Raw genomic sequence first — 22054 nt, 5'->3', positions numbered from 1 at the left:
ATTTTATTAAAAACAATATGATAAATAGACCGCGCTGACTATCCAGTGTAAGATAGTAATTAGTGATCAATGTCTCAATACGTAAAGCATAAGGTGGTTACTGTGTCCACCTTAGCTTACAAGATAGTGATCAGAGTTACTATAAGTAAAATGTCCCAGTATATTTTCAGATTTATATATATAGAGAGGAGTATGTATATATATAATAACTTGCCTTTGTTATGCTGGCTTTAAGAACTCCTACCCGATCTTCCTGGTGCTTGTATTAGAGGGTGGTAGTGACGGCTGTATCTTCAGGTTTCCTCTTACAAACGCGCGCGGTCCCGGCCGGTGACTCGTGCACGTGAGGGAAACCCAGGCTGGTGATCCACGAGGACGCTGCTTCCGTGTGACGTCACACTTAGTATGGATCAGGGGCGTAGCTAGAAATGCATGGGCCCCATAGCAAAAAAAAATGATGCCCAGCCGTCCCCCCCCCCCCCCCCGTGCCATCCACAGATCCCCCTCCCCCTAAATAGTGCCATCCACAGATCCCCCTCCCCTAAATAGTGCCATCCACAGATCCCCCTCCCCTAAATAGTGCCATCCACAGATCCCTCTCCCCTAAATAGTGCCATCCACAGATCCCCCTCCCCTAAATAGTGCCATCCACAGATCCCCCTCCCCTAAATAGTGCCATCCACAGATCCCCCTCCCCTAAATAGTGCCATCCACAGGTCCCCCTCCCCTAAATAGTGCCATCCACAGATCCCCCTCCCCTAAATAGTGCCATCCACAGATCCCCCTCCCTAAATAGTGCCATCCACAGATCCTCCTCCCCTAAACAGTGCCATCAACAGATCCCCCCTCCCCTAAACAGTGCCATACACAGATCCCCCTCCCCTAAACAGTGCCATCCACAGATCCCTCTCCCCTAAACAGTGCCATCCACAGATCTCTCTCCCCTAAACAGTGCCATCCACAGATCCCCCTCCCCTAAATAGTGCCATCCACAGATCCCCCTCCCCTAAATAGTGCCATCCACAGATCCCCCTCCCTTAAATAGTGCCATCCACAGATCCCTCTCCCCTAAACAGTGCCGTCCACAGATCCCCCTCCCCTAAATAGTGCCATCAACAGATCCCCCCTCCCCTAAATAGTGCCGTACACAGATCCCCCTCCCGTAAATAGTGCCATCCACAGATCCCTCTCCCCTAAATAGTGCCATCTACAGATCCCCCTCCCCTAAATAGTGCCATCCACAGATCCCCCTCCCCTAAATAGTGCCATCCACAGATCCCCCTCCCCTAAATAGTGCCATCCACAGATCCCCCTCCCCTAAATAGTGCCATCCACAGATCCCCCTCCCCTAAACAGTGCCATCCACAGATCCTCCTCCCCTAAACAGTGCCATCAACAGATCCCCCCTCCCCTAAACAGTGCCATTCACAGATCCCCCTCCCCTAAACAGTGACATCCACAAATCCCTCTCCCCTAAACAGTGCCATCCACAGATCCCTCTCCCCTAAACAGTGCCATCCACAGATCCCCCTCCCCTAAATAGTGCCATCCACAGACCCCCCTCCCCTAAATAGTGCCATCCACAGATCCCTCTCCCCTAAACAGTGCCATCCACAGATCCCCCTCCCCTAAATAGTGCCATCCACAGACCCCCCCTCCCCTAAATAGTGCCATCCACAGATCCCTCTGCCCTAAACAGTGCCATCAACAGATCCCCCCTCCCCTAAACAGTGCCATACACAGATCCCCCTCCCCTAAACAGTGCCATCCACAGATCCCTCTCTCCTAAACAGTGCCATCCACAGATCCCTCTCCCCTAAACAGTGCCATCCACAGATCCCCCTCCCCTAAATAGTGCCATCCACAGACCCCCCTCCCCTAAATAGTGCCATCCACAGATCCCTCTCCCCTAAACAGTGCCATCCACAGATCCCCCTCCCCTAAACAGTCTGCAGACGTGAACCCATTGACTTAAATGGGGTCTGCAATATGCATCCGACAGTACTTTTTTGCGGTGTGGAGGCATGGACAGAAAAGCCATGGATGCACTCCATAGGTTTCCATAGGTTTCCGATCTGTGATTCCATTCTGCACCACACTGTATCTTTCGGATTTCAGACCAATTCACTTGATACGGTGCACACACGGCTGATGCCTGTATATTGCGGACCCCCTGTTCGCGGGCCACAATACAGGCACAGGCAGGCTATGGTCATGTACATGAGGCCTAAAGCCATACCTCCTACTAGTATCCGGCAGGACAGTCCCGGATTTCTGTGGCGGTCCTGGTACGGGGAGGTATGTCCAAAATGGATCAGTTTTGCCCTAATGCATTCTGAATGGAAATGGATCCCCTCAGAATGCATCAGTTTGCTTCCGATCAGTCACCATTCCTCTTTGGAGGCTGACACCAAAACGCTGCCTGCAGCGTTTTTCTGTCCGCCATGCGGTGCGAAGCAAAACGGATACATCCTGACACACAATGTAAGTCAATGGGGACGGATCGGTTTTCTCTGGCACAATAGAAAACTGATCCATCCCCGATTGACTTTCAATGGTGTTCAAGACGGATCCGTCATGGTTATAGAAGACATAATACAAATGGATCCATTCATGACGGATGCATGCGGTTATATTATGGTAACGGAACCGTTTTTGCAGATCCATGACTGATCCGCAAAAAACACGAGTGTGAAAGTAGCCTTAGGCACATAGTGTCCCACTTCCTTCTATTCTAAAGTTGGGAGGTATGCTAAAGCACTGATGAATTTACACCCATGGTGCTGTTGTTACTATGGTATCACAGTTGGCCAGGGATGTCATGTGATCACTGCTCTGAAGATCCTTGCTGTGATGCATGCTGGGATTTTTACTTTCACTTTGCAGCTGCTCCACCCACAGCCGCTCATTACTGGGAGCATGCTATGCTAAATGCAGTAGAAAAATTATATATATATACAGTATATCTGTCATTATGCAAATTCCTCTTGGGTTTAGTTATTGTCTGGGGCACTTTATTTGTTTTTATACTTATGGTGGCCAACCACTTTAAGAGCTCTTGTGTCAGTCTCCTGTTAGCTGTTAGCAGACATAATAAATGTTGCCCCCCCATCATTTCACATTTCTGCCCCTCATGATTCATGTCCATTTCTTGACCCCCCACCATTTCACATTTCTGCCCCTCATGATTCATATCCATTTATTGCCCACCCCCCCATAATTTAACATTTCTGCCCCTCATTATTCATGTCCATTCCTTGCCCCCCCATCATTTCACATTTCTGCCCCTCATGATTCATGTCCATTTCTTGCCCCCCCATGTGCCAATATCATAGTGCCATCCTCTCCCCCTGCCCCTTAATGTGCCAGTATCAAGTGCCTCTCTCCTCCCCCCTCCATGTGCCAGTATCATGGCGCCAATAGCCCTCCCCCGTGGCAGTAAAGTAACAGTCCGGTATTTAAAAAAAACAAAAACACTTTTATACTTCCCTCCATGTCAGCGATGCGATGCAGGCCTCTTCCTGTGTTCCCATGTCTTAGTGTTTCCATAATCTGAGAGCTATTATTTTTTCAGCTTTTGGGCAATTACCTTGGGTAGGGTATGATTTTTGCGGGATGAGATGACGGTTTTATTGGCACTATTTTGGGGTGCGTGTGACTTTTCGATCGCTTGCTATTACACTTTTTGTGATCTAAGGTGACAAATCTTTTTAAATTTAGCACAGTTTTTATTATCAATTTTTTACGGTGTTCATCTGAGGGGTTAGGTCATGTGATATTTTTTTAGAGCCGGTCGATACGGACGTGGCGATACCTAATATGAATACTTTTTTTTATTTATGCAAGTTTTACACAATAATATAATTTTTGAAACAAAAAAAAAATCATGTTTTAGTGTCTCCATATTCTGAGAGCCATCGTTTTTTTTTCAGTTTTTGGGCGATTATCTTAGGTAGGGTCTCATTTTTTGCGGGATGAGATGACGGTTTGATTGGCACTATTTTGGGGTGCATATGACTTTTTGATCGCTTGCTATTACACATTTTGTTATGTAAGATGACAAAAAATTGTTTATTTAGCACAGTTTTAATTTTTTCTTTTTTACGGTGTTCATCTGAGAGGATAGGTCATGTGATATTTTTAAAGAGCCGGTCGATACGAACCCGGCGATACCAAATATGTATACTTTTTATTTATTTATGTAAGTTTTACACAATAACAGCTTTTTTTAAACAAAAAAAAAAGATGTTTTAGTGTCTCCATATTCTCTGAGCCATAGTTTTTTTTTATTTTTTGGGCGATTGTTTCAGTTAGAGGCTCATTTTTTGCGGGATGAGGTGACTGTTAGATTGGTACTATTTTGGTGGGCAAACACCTTTTTGATCGCTTGCTGTTGTACTTTTTGTGATGTAAGGTGACAGAAAAATGGTTTATTTAGCACAGTTTTTATTTTTTACGGTGTTTATCTGAGGGGTTAGGTCATGTGATATGTTTATAGAGCCAGTCGATACCGGTGCGGCGATAGCTAATATGCATACTTTCCCCCCCCCCCCCTATTTTATACCAATTTTTTTTTTACTTTATTTGGGGAAAATTACGTTTTTGTTTATTTTTACTGGAAACTTTAAATTTTTTGAGGGGAAACTTTCTTTTTTCAACTTTTTTTTTTCACTTTCTTTTTTGTCCCACTTTGGGACTTGAACTTCTGGATTGGAAAGCATTGGCTGTATGAGTAATACTGTGTGTATTACTCATACAGCTTCCGGGGCCTGTGAGATCAAGGGGGCTGGATCTCACAGGCTCTTCACCGGAAGGCAGTGCAGATGCCTCCGGAAGGCATTGCGCTGCCTTCCATGCCATCGGGTCCCCCCCACAGCCCCATGGGGACCCGATGGCACCGCCGCCCGCACCATAAAAAGCTGCAAACCGCAGGTCTGAATTGACCTGCGGTTTGCGGCGATCTCCGACATGGGGGGGTCTCGGGACCCCCCCCCCCCCCCGCGCATTTAGCCGAGGTGCCTGCTCAATGATTTGAGCAGGCACCTTGTCCCACCCACGGCCCGCCGGGCGGCGGTGATCGGAACAACACATGACGCTCCGGTGCGTCATGTGTCCTTAAGGACTCGGGAAACATGCCGTACCGGCTAAGAGCTAAGAGCTGAGCGCTGCGATTTGCCAGCGCTACAACATCGGAGAAAGAGACGCCGGCAGGCTCAAATGGGTGGAGCCTAACTATGACTTTACCGGAGCCTGTAACCGGAGAACGGAGCGGCGCCCGGGGATAATAGTAAGTGCAGGGGGATCCCTGGGCGCCGCTCTCCATGTATGTATATTCAGTTTACATACTTGATGCTAATGAAAGGTCCTCTTTAAGCATGGGGTGGATGAATCATTATTTGGGGTTGTGTAGCAAATTCTGGAAGAAAACATAACACCAACTGTTAAAAAAAGCTGAACTTGAAAAGGGGATGGCTTCTACAAATAGATAATGATCCTAAACACAGCTCAAAATTCACAATAGACTACCTCAATAGGCGCAAGATGAGGGTTTTACCATGGCTCTCATGATCCCCTGATCTGAACAGCATTTAAAATCTTTAAAATCTGTGGTTAAACCTCAAAAATGCAATGCATGCAAAGCATCCCAGGAATCTCACATAACAGGAAGACTTTTACAACGAAAAATGGATGAAAATCCCTCAAACAAGAATTGACATAATCTCTTCTGGCTACAAAAAACGTTTACAAGCTGTGATACTTGCCAAAGGGGGTGCTACTGAGTACTAACCATGCAGGGTGCCCAAAGTTTTACTGCCGCCCTTTTCCTTTTTTGTTGTTTGAAAAATGTAAAAGATGAAAAAAAAAGTTTTTGCTTAAGATACAAAGGGAATGTGTCATTTTTAACTTTATGCCTTTTATCATTTACTTACTTAACTGTTCACAGTAACAGTAATTTTGACAGGGGGTGCCCAAACTTTTGCATGCCACTGTATGTAGGGGATGTTTCCAAATTCAGGAGAAAATGGATAACAAATTATGGGGTGCATTTTCTCCTGTTACCCCTTGTGAAAATTAAAAGTTTGGGCATAAAGAGTCATTTTCTTGTAAAATATATAATTTTTCAATTTTACTGCCAAGTGTTTCTAAATTCTATGAAAAGCTTGTTGGGCCAAAGTGTTCACTAAACCCCTTGAAATATTCCTTGGGGCTGTAGTTTCCAAAATGTTTTTTTGGGGGGTCTTCAGATGGGAAATGGTACCTGAAAATTATCCCAAGTGAAATCTGTCCTCTAAAATCCATATGTCGCTCCTTCCCTTCTGAGTCCTGCTGTGCGCCCATGCAACAGTTTACAACCACATATGGGGTAACATAGTATATAAGCCCGAAAAAAGACATTTGTCCATCCAGTTCGGCCTGTTATCCTGCAAGTTGATCCAGAGGAAGGCAAAAAAAAAACTGTGAGGTAGGAGCCAATTTTCCCCACTTAAGGGGAAAAAAATTCCTTCCCGACACCAATCAGGCAATCAGAATAACTCCCTGGATCAACAACCCATCTCTAGTAGCTATAGCCTGTAATATTATTACACTCCAGAAATACATCCAGGCCCCTCTTGAACTCTTTCAGTGAACTCACCATCACCACCTCCTCAGGCAGATAGTTCCATAGTCTCACTGCTCTTACCATAAAGAATCCTCTTCTATGTTTGTGTACAAACATTCTTTCCTCCAGACGCAGAGGATGTCCCCTCGTCACAGTCCTGGGGATAAATAGATGATGGGATAGATCTCTGTACTGACCCCTCATATATTTATACATAGTAATTAGATCTCCCCTCAGTCGTCTTTTTTCTAAAGTGAATAACCCTAATTTTGATAATCTTTCAGGGTACTGTAGTTCCCTAATTCCAGTTATTACTTTAGTTGCCCTCCTCTTTAGTTGCCCAGCTCTGCTAGGTCTGCCTTGTTCAGGAGACCAGAACTGTACACAGTACTCTATGTGTGGTCTGACTAGTGATTTGTAAAGTGGTAGGACTAGGTTCTCATCATGGGCATCTATGCACCTTTTGATGCAACCCATTATCTTATTGGCCTTGGCAGCAGCTGCCTGACACTGGTTTTTACAGCTTAGTTTGCTGTTCACTAAAATTCCTAGGTCCCTTTCCATGTCAGTGTTACCCAGTGTTTTACCATTTAGTATGTACGGGTGACTTGCATTATTCCTTCCCATGTGCATAACCTTACATTTGTCAGTGTTAAACCTCATCTGTCACTTCTCTGCTGAAGCCTCCAATCTATCCAGATCTATCTATAGCAGTATACTGTCCTCTTCCATGACAATTACTTTACATATTTTAGTGTCATTTGCAAAAAATGATATTTTACTGTGCAAGCCTCCTACAAGATCATTAATAAATATATTGAAGAGGATAGGGCCCAGTACTGACCCCTCAGGTACTCCACTAGTGACAGTGACCCAATCTGAGTGTGTATCATTGATAACCACCCTCTGTTTTCTATTACTGAGCCAGTTACTTACCCACATGCAGACATTTTCTCCCAGTCTGAGCATTCTCATTTTATACACTAACCTTTTATGCGGTACAGTGTCAAATGTCCAGATATACGACATCCATTGATTCGCCGCTGTCAAGTCTAGAACTTACCTCCTCATAGAAACTGATTAAATTAGTTTGACATGACCGATCCCTCATGAAGCCATGCTGATATGGCGTTATTTGCTTATTTTCATTGAGGTGCTCCAAGACAGCATCTCTTAGAAAACCTTCAAATAGTTTACCCATGATGGATGTTAAACTTACCGGCCTATACCCGTGTTTCTCCAAAAATAAGACAGGGTCTTATATTACTTTTCTCTCCGAAAAAAAGGGTTAGGGCTCATTATTGGGGTAGGGCTTATTTTGGCTCCATGAACATATTTTATATGGACACATGCCAATTACAGAACAGTCCCTGGACAGTGTTTATATTAAATATGACTATAACCCCCTCATCCATAGGAATGCACCCATATACTGCAGTACATGAGTGCATTCCTATGGATGAGGGGGGTTATAGTCATATTTGCCACACATTTTTCATTCTGGTACCGTATATTGCCCCTGAGCTGTCCTTACCCAAGGGACCTAGGCAGCACTCTACGGTACCAGGGAGAGCAGATACGGCATGGTAGAGATGTAGGGAGCTCCTCCAGGCAGCAGAGAGGAGAAGAAGATCCTCCTGCTGCCTCCTTCATGTAAGTAAGAACTGGCGGGCTGGCGGCAGTACAGGGCATACAGAGAAGCCGCCAGCCCGCCCAACGTAAAAAGGGAAGGGAAGCGCGGGCTGCCGGCATAATTTAGCATTTAGTGAAGCCGCCAGCCCTCCCTCCGGGTGCTGCTTAGTGCCGTGATGTAGCCTGAAGCCTGCGCTGCCTGTCCGCCCACGGTTTCATGGCAGCTTAGGAGCCATTAGGCCTCTTTCACACGTCACGCATTGCACCTGCGTGGAAAACTCGCTCGTGTGAAAGGGGCCTTAGTGAGCGCTCCTGAGCTGCTGCAGCCTGCACAATTCTCCCACCTTCCCTTTATATAAAAAAAATATATGGCTGTATATAGGGCTTATATTTTAAGCCTACTCCAAAAACCCTGCAAGATAGCGCTAGAGCTTATTTTCGGGGAAACACAGTAGTTTCCAAGCTCTGTTTACGGACCATTTTTGAATATTGGCACCACATTTGGAATGCACCAATCCTGTGGAACACTCCCTGTCAGTATAGAATCCTTAAATATTTCTGTAAATTGCAGAACCAAGGTATTAAATATTGAGTTTTGTTTGGCTGTTTTCTCTTGCCATGACAGTAAAAATGGATTAAAATGGAAAGTCTGCAAAAAAAGGGACATTTTGAAATTTCTCCTCTAGTTTCCTTGAATTCTTTAATTATGTGTGTTTTTTTTTATTATATAAGGCCCTCAAATTGACTTCATAACTGAACTGGTCCCTTAAAAGTTTTTTTTTTTTAAATATTGCATCTACAATTTTAAGCTAACATCCGAAAAATATAAAATTACATTTACAAAAAAAAAAAGTAGACATATGAGGAATGTAAAGTACCGTATTTTGTCGCTTTATAAGACGCACCTGATGATAAGACACACCTAGGTTTTTGAGGAGGAAAATAAGAAATAAAATATTTTGAACCAAAAGGTGTGCTTTTGGTGGGTTTTGAACTAATGGTGGTCTGTGGATGACATCATTATGGGGGATCTGTGTATGACACTGTTATGGAGGATGTCTGTGGATGATGCACTGTTATGGGGGCATCTGTGCATGACATACTGTTATGGTGGTCTGGGGATGACACTATTATGGGGGATCTGTGGGTGACGCACTGTTATGGGAGCATCTGTGGATGATGCACTGTTATTAGGGCATCTGTGTATGAAGCACTGTTATGGGGACATCTGTGAATGACGCCTTGTTATGGGGGCATCTGTGAATGACGCACTGTTATGGGGGCATCTGTGGATGACACATATATAGCATCTTATGCTATATATATGTCATCCACAGATCCCCCCCATAATAGTGTCACTGTGTAAATAGTAACCCCCAATATACCTGGCCCTGCTTACAGCAGTCTTCATATCTAAACTGTAGTCATGTAATCGTTAACCTCTTGCCACCTCCGCATTGTATGAGTATCATGTGCACTTCATTTCTGTGACTGTCACCGCAGTCAAAAAATTGCACCAGGGCCAGGTAGATAGCGGGCTCTTTGGGCAGTCTCAGCAGGACACTGTGCAGTCCCTACAGCATGATAAAATGCTCCAAAAACTGCATCACAGCTGCATCATGCAGTTTCACTAAAGTGCAATTCTCTGTAGTAGTACTCAATCAAACTACCGTAGCAGGCAGGCTGGCCGGCAGCGTAACGTCACTCACTCCATCACACGCCTGCTCCTTTATTAATGAAGCAGGCGGAGCGGGCACGAGAAGGAGTGAGTGACGTTACGCTGCCGGCCGGCCTGCTATGGTAGTTTGATTGAGTGAGTACTACTACAGATATGAAGGAGTACATGACTACAGTTTAGATATGAAGACTGCTGTGAGCGGGGCCCGGTGTAAGAGTACAGTAACTGCATCGGGCCCCCGCTGCGAGTGCAATTGCCAGCCTCCAGCCCCTCCTCCCTCCCTGCTGACACATCGCAGGCCGCGCTGTGCAGCATAGTGGCCAGCGATGTATCAGTGTCAGCGCACCATTCTCTTTATAAGTCGCACTGCAGTTTCCCCCACCTTTGAGGGGGGGGGGAAAGTGCATCTTATAAAGCAAAAAATACGGTAATAATTATTTTATGAGGTCTTACAAGCAGGGAAATGTAAATTTAATTTTTTTTTTGTAAATTTGGGATTTTTTTTAATAAATAAATATGAAACATATCAACTCAAATTCACTACTAACATTAAGTACAATGTTTCATGATAAAACATTTCTCAGAATGGCTTGGATAAGTAAAAGCGTTCCAAAAGTATAAAGTGACACTTCAGGTTTGCAAAAAAAGGGACTGGTCAGGAAGGTAAAAGCTGGCCCAGGATAGAAGGGGGTTAAGGTTCTGACTATGTATTTTGCCTATATTTGCTGTACCTACTGAATATAGGGACCAGAGAATGCACACTGGTTTCTTTACATTTATTTGAAGTAAATAAGTATCCCATTTTCTTCAACAGATTCAAAATTATCTCCTAAGAAACAATCAACTTCTAAACACCATTACTGGAATTACTACTGTATCTCAAGAGGTAAAATGAATTGTAAAATAAATGACTGATCAATCTTTAATCAAATTTACCAACATTTTTTGACATTTGAAGTGAATTAAAGGGGTTGTCACATCTCGCCGTTACTAAGGTGCGATAAGACACAGTCCCGACCACTTCCAGGCCGGCAAAGACCGGTGTGCTCCGGTGCTGTGCTGTTTCAGTGGCTCTCATTGCCATGCATGAGAGCTACTGAAACAGCGTAGCACAAGCTATGTTGTATCTCTAAGGGCTCATTCAGACGGCCGTATGCTATCCGCAAAAATGCGGATCCGTTTTTTTGCGGATTAGATGCTGACCCATTCACTTCTATGGGGCCCTTTTCTATTCCACAGTTCCGCAAAAAAAATGAAACATGTCCTATACTTGTCCGTGAAAATCAGGACATGGCCCCATTGAAGTCTATGGGTCCGCAAAAATACTGAATGCTATCCGTTTTTTTGCAGATCCGTTTTTTTGCGGATCCGCAAAAAAACGGATAGCATTCAGTATTTTTGCGGACAGCATACGGCCGTCTGAATGAGCCCTAACTCAAACACCATAGCTTGTTGTGCTACGCTGTTTGTAGCTCTCATGCACGGCAATGAGAGCCACTGAAACAGCACAGCGCCGGAGCGCACTGGTCTTTCCAGGCCTAGAGGTAGTCGGGACAGTGTCTCATCTTGCCTTAGTAACAGCGAGATGAGATAACCCTTTAATAAAGAGAAGCAGAATGTTTCCAATATACTTCACCTCCCTTTACTATCCACTTCTCACATGGATTTGTTGAAGATTTGGTAAAGGGGTTGTCCAAGTAATTTTTTTGGTTTTTGTATGTTTTTAACTAAGCAAATGTAAGGGGTTTTCAATTCACTTACTTCAAGTACAGTGGCCCTGTTCTCCTAGTTAGCTGAGCATCACATGACCTGTGATGTCAGCTTCTTTCCTGACTCTGTGGGCTGTGATGGCTGCAGCTACAAGCCACGCCCCCTGTACTGCCCGATCTGCAGGCTGAGCTGTCTGCCCTGTGTCTCCCCTCCCACTGGATTCTTCAGCAAAGTTTAACCCCTTCTACCAGAAGCAACACAGGATTGGAGGCTCTCCCTCAGGCACTGAGCAGCTGCAGAGTTTCCTCTTCTCCAGACACTGAAGAGATAAATGCTGTGCACAGGATCCTCACTCTGCAGACACAGAGCTGACAAAGACTGGAGGAGTACTCTTCTCTGTACTGTTCTGCTGGCTGTGAAGACGTGTCTGCAGAGCATTGCACAAGACCAGGTAGGGGGTATATCCTGTGTGTATCTGCAATGTCATTGTACTGTACAGCTGGGACTTGTAGTCCCACGCATGCAACATAAATATCCTTCCCTCTAGCCTTCCCTCTATTAATACCTCCCCATCCCACAGTCCATAAGCCTTTATGAAATGATACTATTTGATGACAAAGTATGAATTTAAAATCACTTAACACACTTCTTGTACTGGCAAGGATCAGCAGCCAGCCATCTGTATTCTTATTTATATGCCCAGTCTTTTTTCTGTCCTGCCCTGTGTATGACTGTGATATCGGCGATCTGAGGAAAAACATATGTACAGTGTTCATTTTAGGACATGGTCAGATATCATAGTCAAGTATCAAAATAATGCCAATGTGACACCTGACACCTGACTCTGACACCTGATTCTGACACCTGATTATGACACCTGACTCTCACATCTGACTCTCATATCTGAGTTTGACTTATGCTCTTTATAGGTCAGGGTCAAAGTGAGAATGAGTTATAGATATACTATGTATTTGTATGCTAAATCACACAACCAAAGTACGTGTATTGCTGAGCTTATAGCTCTGTGCCTAAAATGCTGTAAGCTAACACATTACAGTGTTATATGAGCACATAGCTGATAGCTCAGTGGTAAAGCAATTGCCTCATACCCAGTGTTTCTGTGTTCAAAACTCCTTCAACCCCAGGCCTGTTTTCACCTTCCTGCCCAGGCCATTTTTTGCAAATCTGACATGTGTCACTTTATGTGGTGATAACTTTAAAACGCTTTGACTTATCCAGGCCATTCTAAGATTGTTTTTTCGTCACATATTGTACTATATGACACTGGTAAAATGGAGTAAAAAAAAAAATATTATTTATAAAAAAATACCAAATTTGCCAAAAATTTGGAAAAATTATCAAATTTCCAAGTTTCAATTTCTCTACTTCTATAATACATAGTAATACCTACAAAAATAGTTATTACTTTACATTTACCATATGTTTACTTCATGTTTGGATCATTTTGGGAATGACATTTTATTTTTTGGGGATGTTACAAGGCTGAGAAGCAAATCTTGAAATTTTTCAGAAATTTAAAAAAACTCACTTTTCAAGGACCAGTTCAGGTCTGAAGTCACTTTGTGAGGCTTACATAATAGAAACCACCCAAAAATACCCTTTAGATGTTCCACAAGAATAAATGGAAAATAGAGATACAATTTCAAAATTTAACTTTTTTGGCAGATTTTCCATTTTAATAATTTTTTTCCAGTTACAAAGCAAGGGTTAACAGCCAAACAAAACTCTATATTTATGGCTCTGATTCTGTAGTTTACAGAAACACCCCATATGTGGTCGTAATCCACTGTATGGGCACACGGCAGGGCGCAGAAGGAAAGGAATGCCATACGGTTTTTGGAAGGCAGATTTTGCTGGACTGGTTTTTTGACACCATGTCCCATTTGAAGCCTCCCTGATGCACCCCTAGAGTAGAAACTCCAAAAAAGTGACCCCATTCTAGAAACTACACCCCTCAAGGTATTCAAAACTGATTTTACAAACTTTGTTAACCCTTTAGGTGTTCCACCAGAATTAATGGAAAATAGAGTTACAATTTCAAAATTTCACTTTTTTGGCAGATTTTCCATTTTAATATTTTTTTTCCAGTTACAAAGCAAGGGTTAACAGCCAAACAAAACTCAATATTTATGGCTCTGATTCTGTAGTTTACAGAAACACCTCATATGTGGTCGTAAACAGCTGTATGGGCACACGGCAAGGCGCAGAAGGAAAGGAATGCCATATGGTTTTTGGAAGGCAGATTTTGCTGGACTCGTTTTTTGACACCATGTCCCATTTGAAGCCCCCCTGATGCACCCCTACAGTAGAAACTCAAAAAAGTGACCACATTTTGGAAACTACGGGATAATGTGCCAGTTTTATTGGTACTATTTTGGGGTACATATGATTTTTTATTGCTCTATATTACGTTTTTTGTGAGGCAAGGTAACAAAAAATGGTTGTTTTGGCACCGTTTTTATTTTTTAATTTTACAGCGTTTACCTGAGGGATTAGGTCATGTGACTTTTTTATAGAGCAGATCGTTACGCACGTGGCAATACCTAATATGTCTACTTTTTCTTATTTATTTAAGTTTTACACAATATTAGCATTTTTGAAACCAAAATAATGATATTTTAGTGTGTCATAGTCATGAGAGCCACGGTGTTCACCTGAGTGGTTAGGTCATGTAATATTTTTATAGAGCTGGTTGTTACAGACGTGGCGATACCTAATATGTATATTTTTTTTAATGTATTTCACTTTAGCACAATAATAGCAGTTTTGAAACAAAAAAAATGATGTTTTAGTGTCTCCATGTTCTGAGAGCTCTAGTTTTTTTTATTTTTTGGGCGATTGTCTTAAATAGGGGCTCATTTTTTGCGGGATGAGGTGACAATTTTATTGATACCATTTTGGGGGGAATACACCTTTTTGATCGCTTGGTGTTGCACTTTTTGTGATGTAAGGTGACAAAAATAACTTTTTTTTACACTGTTTTTATTTTATGGTGTTTATCGGACAGGGTTGATCATGTGATATATTTATAGAGTCGGTCATTACGGACGCGGCGATACCTAATATGTGTGGGGGTTTTTTTTTTCAGTTTTTTATTATAAAATTAGGGGAAAGGGGCGTTTTTTTTTCTTTTTTACTTTATTAATTTTATTACTTTATAAATTTTATTAAAACCCCTTTTTTTTTTTACTTTTTTTACTTTACTTTATTTATGACATTCACTTTTGGGGGTCTGATCCCCTCTGCAATGCATCTGTATTGTAATGCATTGCCTGTTAATGTATGACACTGAGTCATACACTGACAGGTTGCCTAGAAGACCCAGCCTGAGGCTGGATCTCCTCGGCTCCCGTAAAAGGCAGTTCCCGATGCCGTGCAAGGCATTGGGCAGCTTCTGCACGGCATCGGGCTGCCTTGTGCCGCATCGGGCCCCGCCACAGAAGTGAGGGGACTCGATGCGATCGTTTACCTAACACAAACCTCTTCTGTCGCGGTCAGCGTGGACCACGCCCTACATTAAGCCCTAGATAAGAGGCAAATTTAAATGATGCGTGACGCTGATATCTGACTCCCTTCACTTGTCAGTGTCACAAACGATTTTAGGTTTACTGTGGTTTTGTATGCTACATCACATAGATGAACAAAAATCCCAAGCTCATACAAGGCTAGCTGGTAGCTCAGTGGTAATGCCATTACCCCATGTTCAGGCTTTTGGTGTTCAAAACCCCTTTCAGCCTCTAAAAATTCTTTACATTTTATTAAACCCTAGATAAGAGGCACATTTAAATGATGTGTGACGCTGATATCCGACTTCCTTCAATTGTCAGGGTCACAAACGATTTTAGGTTTAGTGTTTTTTGGTATACTACATCTCATAGATCAAAAAAATCACAACCTTTGGTGTTTAAAGCTATAGCTCAGTGGTAAGACACTTGCTTTGCATGTAGTGTTCATGGGTTCAAAACCCCTTTAAGGCTTTTAATAAAATTTATATTTTATATTTTATTGAGCTCTAGATCAGAGACAAATTCAAGTGGTGTGTGATGTAAGTAGTCCTTTTTTATTTTATTAAGAGTACATGGGCAGCACTATAGTAAAAGGGGCACTAATTTACTGTATCTTCATCTATTTCTAGGTGACTGAGGTTTTATTTGTTTTTTGTTGGCTTGAAACAGTCACTGTACAATATAATAATGATGTATTCTTATTTCTTAGAAAGGAGTCTAATTATCAGATCTGTAAATCACTTGATTGCAATTATTTGTCGGCATCCACCCAAACATAAGCTGCAAAGATATGACCACTAGTCCACTGTGGTTAGGCATGGTCCAGCTCTCCCAGCAAATACAAGCAGGAGGAAGTTTGGGCGTGTTCTGGAATAGCTGATGAGGAGACTTGCCAGATTCACTGCCTCTTCACAGATCTGGAAACCAAATTATCTTATTGTAAGTCTGCTCTCCCTCCGCTATGTTACATGGCTTATACATTGATTCACCTCTCTCAAGTGTGTACGCGGTTCCATATTAGCTAGAATCACTGTATTTCTGGGACCCCTGAAAAAGTTGATTAGTCACTGTACACAGAGCTGTGTCCTGGATTATACATATCTACTGTATATATGTGTATTATACATACTGTGTGCTATAGCTTCACCACACTGAGATCTGCTTAGAAAGCTGATATACATATTACTGCTTTATCCACAGACACAATATATGATCATACAGATCGCAGTACTATGTAAGTATAGAAAAAACATGTGGTAATGTCCCCATGTGGTAATGTTATAGCTTGGAGGTTACATTAATGGCTTTGCATGTAAATATCCCAGGTTGAAGTCCCCAGAAAAACCTTTTTTTTTTTTCTTTAATAGCATATACTATAATAAATAATATGTAATTAACCCGTAGGATACCAGCGCTGTACATGTATGTCGCTGGAAACACGGTACAGGTACAGCTCTCTATCCTGTGACCCCCCCTTATCGGCGATCGCTGCTAACCGCAGGTCAATTTAGAGCTGCGGTTTGCAGCATTTCCGGGTTATTCGGGTCTCTGGTGACCCGATGACCCAGAATAGGAGGGTGATCGGTGGTGTAATATACACCACCAATCACCCTTCATAGATCCTGTGAGGTGGCGGTGACGGAGGGTAAGGATGAGGATCACCTGTGATTGGCTGGAGGGACTGACCTGGAGATAAAGTCCTGGAGCTCCGCTCTCCCCACCCACAGACTTCTGTGTAAGCAAGGAGAGAGGAGCCCTGTGTCGGTCCCTCTGCATCCCACACGATCCGCCGCCATCCGTAGCCCCTTAAACCCCATAAAGTGCCATCTGGCATATAAACATTTAGGGAGAGCTTTAGGTTAGGCAGGGATAGTGAAAAAAAAATATTTTTTTGTGTGCAGCACCCGGATCTGAGGGTGTCTGGGGTCCACAGCACCCTGTGCGACCCCCGTCCCCTCATGGGTGCTGCAGCTGCCCCCACCCCACATATTTTGGGGCACAAGTGCATTTTTTTTCTTTTTGTTGGTGTGCTGACTGTGGCCGGCACTCTTAGCCGTAAAAGAGCGCCCGGCCACTGTTAGCGCATCGCATACCCCACCATTAATCAGCTTGGTACCGCTGATCACCGAGTTTTTGGGGTGTGAGCAATTTTTCGGGGATTCTGTTAGGTTAGTGTGGGTTAGGGTAGGGTATACATAAAAACAAACCTTGGGGCTCGTACTAGTTTTCCGGCCCACCAGGCAAGTTCACCTAAGGCCCATACCGGGGAACTTGGCTGGAGTACCCCAGAATATTTGGAGCCCTTGATTCCTGACTTTGTTGGACAACCAGGAATCCAGATTCACACAGTGGGCTTCACTGAATATGACTTTTTTTTGTTTTTATTTTTTCATATTACACCACCGAGTACCCTCCTATTCCGGGTCATTGGGTCACCAGAGACCCGAATAACCCGGAAATGCTGCAAACCGCAGCTCTGAATTGACCTGCGGTTAGCAGCGATTGCCGATACGGGGGGGGTCACAGGATCCCCCTCGGCATTGTCACAGGGTGCCTTCTGAATGATTTCAGCAGGCACACCGTTCCGATCACTGCCCGCCGTGCAGCGGTGATCGGAAATACATAGGGCGTACCTGTGCGCCCTGTGTCCTTAAGGACTCGGACATCAGGGCGTACAGGTACGCCCTGTGTCCGTAAGAGGTTAAAGAGGCTCTGTCACCAGAATCAACCCTATTAGACCATACGTACTGCCTGGTAGGGCTCATTATGCTGATTATGTATGATAAATTATATAAGTAGAGTGTCTGTGGATCACTCCAGCTGGACAATATGGAACAGGTGCTCTTGGTCTGAGTGGCCCACCCAGCCACACAAAAGGTAATAAAAAAATTGTAAAAAGGTAGACCAGGCACTCTATATATGTAGCCAATAAATGAGATATTTATTTGATAAAATGTAATTTGTTACTAAAAGCATAAAATAACAGCATAAAATAACAGCATAAAATAGCATGAACCAATGACACAATATGCAACAATAGTATAGCAGCAATATCAGTTAGCAGCAAAGTGTCAGCAGCCAATATAACGTTAGCAGTCACAAAAAGTCTAGCAGAGGAAGTGATAGTTTAAAATCCATCCACATGAGTCACAATTGCGAATCAGATATTCCTTTACAACCGCAATGGTATAATGTCAAAGTCTTTCTTTCAAATGAATTGTCCAAGTAACGGGTCAATATCCGTATTAATATAATTACTCTCCTGGTTAGTTTACGGTATAGCGGGAAAGGCTAGAAGGTACAATGTAAAAAGCAGAGTGGCGTCCCATACGCGTTTCGGAGACGTGTCCCCTTCTTCAGTGGTCACTGAAGAAGGGGACACGTCCCCGAAACGCGTATGGGCTATACCTTGCACCGGCATGCTGGCAGAGAATCCCCCCTGGATCTGATTTAAGTTTTTGGAATGAAAAATCCTGGCGGCACTTGACTTCAACGAGCGCTGAATTCGCTGGCGATACTGGATACAGAGTCAGCTGAGAGCAACAAGTCGGTATTCAGAGATGGGAATTGAGCAAGAGTAAGGTAACATTGAACAAGCGAATATAACTGAGTGGGACGCCACTCTGCTTTTTACATTGTACCTTCTAGCCTTTCCCGCTATAACGTAAACTAACCAGGAGAGTAATTATATTAATACGGATATTGACCCGTTACTTGGACAATTCATTTGAAAGAAAGACTTTGACATTATATCATTGCGGTTGTAAAGGAATATCTGATTCGCAATTGCGACTCATGTGGATGGATTTTAAACTATCACTTCCTCTGCTAGACTTTTTGTGACTGCTAACGTTATATTGGCTGCTGACACTTTGCTGCTAACTGATATTGCTGCTATACTATTGTTGCATATTGTGTCATTGTTTCATGCTATTTTATGCTGTTATTTTATGCTTTTAGTAACAAATTACATTTTATCAAATAAATATCTCATTTATTGGCTACATATATATAGTGCCTGGTCTACCTTTTTACAATTATGTATGATAAATAGCTGCAGAGATATCTGTGTTTTTATTCATATGAAAATAAACAATTCGAGCACTCAGAGGCAGGGCTGAATATTCTGAGCAATGCTCTGTAACACCCCCTGTGCTCTGCACACACCCCCTCCCCCCATTGACTGACAGGGCTAGACAGCTGGCTGACGTGACAGCACCACGGAGACCCGATGGACACCCTGCACCCGGCAGGATACCGCACGTGCAGCAGTCAGCGCTCACTGCGGCAGTGCAAGGGTTAATGAGCCGGCATCATTGTTTTCACCAATGCTGGTGCATACAGCCGGTGTCCAACTATGAGGTAATGCCGGACCCCTGCAGCTGATCGGGATTGAGTAGCTCCTGTGGCCGCCCGATCAGAGCGCTGTACCTGTACGGCGCTGGGATTTGTGACCGTGTTTCCAGCGACATACATGTACAGCGCTGGTATCCTACGGGTTAATGACATATTATTTATTATAGTATATGCCAGGCATGGCCAACCTGTGGCTCTCCAGCTGTTGTAAAACTACAATTCCCACCATGCCCTGCTGTAGGCTGATAGCTGTTGGCAGTCTGGGCATGCTGGGAGTTGTAGTTTTGCAACATCTGGAGAGCCTCAGGTTGGCCATCCCTGGTATATGCTATTAAAGAAAAAAATAATTTCTTTCTAGGGACTTCAACCTGGGATATTTACATGCAAAGCCATTAATGTAACCTCCAAGCTATAACATTACCACATAGGGACATTACCACATGTTTTTTCTATACTTAGAAGCTATCACATAGTACTGCGATCTGTATGATCATATATTGTGCCTGTGAATAAAGCAGTCATATGAATATTTGCTTTCTGAGCAAATCTCAGTGTGGTGAAGCTATAGCACACTGTGTGTATAATACACATATATACAGTAGATATGTATAATCCAGGACACAGCTCTGTATACAGTGACTAATCAACTTTTTCAGGGGTCCCAGAAATACAGTGATTCTAGCTAATATGGAACTGCATACACACTTGAGAGAGGTGAATCAATGTATAAGCCATGTAACATAGCGGAGGGAGAGCAGACTTACAGTAATTTGGTTTCCAGATCTGTGAAGAGGCAGTGAATCTGGCAAGTCTCCCCATCAGCTACTCCAGAACACGCCCAAACTTCCTCCTGCTTGTATTTGCTGGGAGAGCTGGACCATGCCTAACCACAGTGGACTAGTGACACCCCTAGTGGTCATATCTTTGCAGCTTATGTTTGGGTGGATGCCGACAAATAATTGCAATCAAGTGATTTACAGATCTGATAATTAGACTCCTTCCTAAGAAATAAGAATACATTATTATATTGTACAGTGACTGTTTCAAGCCAACAAAAAACAAATAAAACCTCAGTCACCTGGAAATAGATGAAGATACAGTAAATTAGTGCCCCCTTTACTATAGTGCTGCCCAAGTACTCTTAATAAAATAAAAAAGGACTACTTACATCACACACCACTTGAATTTGTCTCTGATCTAGAGCTCAATAAAATATAAAATATAAATTTTATTAAAAGCCTAAAAGGGGTGATGAACCCATGAACACTACATGCAAAGCAAGTGTCTTACCAATGAGCTATATCTTTAGACACCAAAGTTGGTGATTTTTTTGATCTATGAGATGTAATATACCAAAAAACACAGTAAACCTAAAATCGTTTGTGACCCTGACAAGTGAAGGAAGTCAGATATCAGCGTCACACATCATTTAAAATTTGCCTCTTATCTAGGGCTTAATAAAATGTAAACATTTTTTAGAGGCTGAAAGGGGTTTTGAACTCAGAAAGCCTGGAAATGGGTCAACATGATTACCACTGAGCTACCAGCTTGCTTGGATTGGGATTGGGATTGGGATTGGGATTGGGATTGGGATTGGGATTGGGATTGGGATTGGGATTGGGATTGGGATTGGGATTGGGATTGGGATTGGGATTGGGATTGGGATTGGGATTGGGATTGGGATTGGGATTGGGATTGGGATTGGGATTGGGATTGGGATTGGGATTGGGATTGGGATTGGGATTGGGATTGGGATTTTTGTTCATCTATGTGATGTAGCATACAAAACCACAGTAAACCTAAAATCCTTTGTGACCCTGACAAGTGAAGGAAGTCAGATATCAGCGTCACACATCATTTTAATTTGCCTCTTATCTAGGGCTTAATAAAATGTAAACATTTTTTAGCAGCTTAATGGGGTTTTGAACACAGAAACACTGGGTATGAGGCAATTGCTTTACCACTGAGCTATCAGCTATGCGCTCATATAACACTGTAATGTGTTAGCTTACAGCATTTTAGGCACAGAGCTATAAGCTCAGCAATAGACGTACTTTGGTTGTGTGATTTAGCATACAAATACATAGTATATCTATAAATCATTCTCACTTTGACCCTGACCTATGAAGAACAAAGTCAAACTCAGATGTCAGAGTCAGATGTGAGAGCCAGATGTGAGGGTCAGGTGTCAAGGGTCAGGGTCAGATTGGCATTATTTTGATACTTGACTATGATATCTGACCATGTCCTAAAATGTACACTGTACATATGGGATACCCCATAGCTGGAGGGAGAGAGATTCCAACTATCTGCGTATCGTCACTTGCTCTGGTTTCCTCAGGGCTATTGATTCCTGTTTCCTGTGTGTTTTATATAGAAAATGCTGATGCAATACCTGAAATGAATAAACCAGGAAGAAAGGAGATTACCTGAAAAATGGTAGTGCTCAGAAGGTACACATGACACAGTTGATTGTAGCAACATTACAATCCTCCAAACGTGCATGCTATATACTGTGAATCAATCTCAAGGAAGACATTTGATGGCCCC

At 43.0% G+C, this 22054-nt stretch overlaps 1 protein-coding gene across 2 annotated transcripts in view; it reads left to right on the top strand.

The window, feature by feature from the left end:
• The window catches only part of LOC120980842 (capping protein, Arp2/3 and myosin-I linker protein 3-like), a 1329972-nt gene that overhangs the window by 1272213 nt on the left and 35705 nt on the right, over positions 1–22054 (top strand). For both annotated transcript variants that reach the window (XM_040410169.1, XM_040410170.1), the window contains one exon: positions 10726–10797. In XM_040410169.1, coding sequence (XP_040266103.1) covers positions 10726–10797 — 72 coding nt within the window. The remainder of the gene's footprint in view (positions 1–10725; positions 10798–22054) is intronic.

The sequence above is a fragment of the Bufo bufo genome, chromosome 10 (assembly GCF_905171765.1).
Source record: "Bufo bufo chromosome 10, aBufBuf1.1, whole genome shotgun sequence".
In the NCBI taxonomy this organism is placed as follows: domain Eukaryota; kingdom Metazoa; phylum Chordata; class Amphibia; order Anura; family Bufonidae; genus Bufo; species Bufo bufo.
This window is presented reverse-complemented; position numbering and strand designations above follow the sequence as displayed.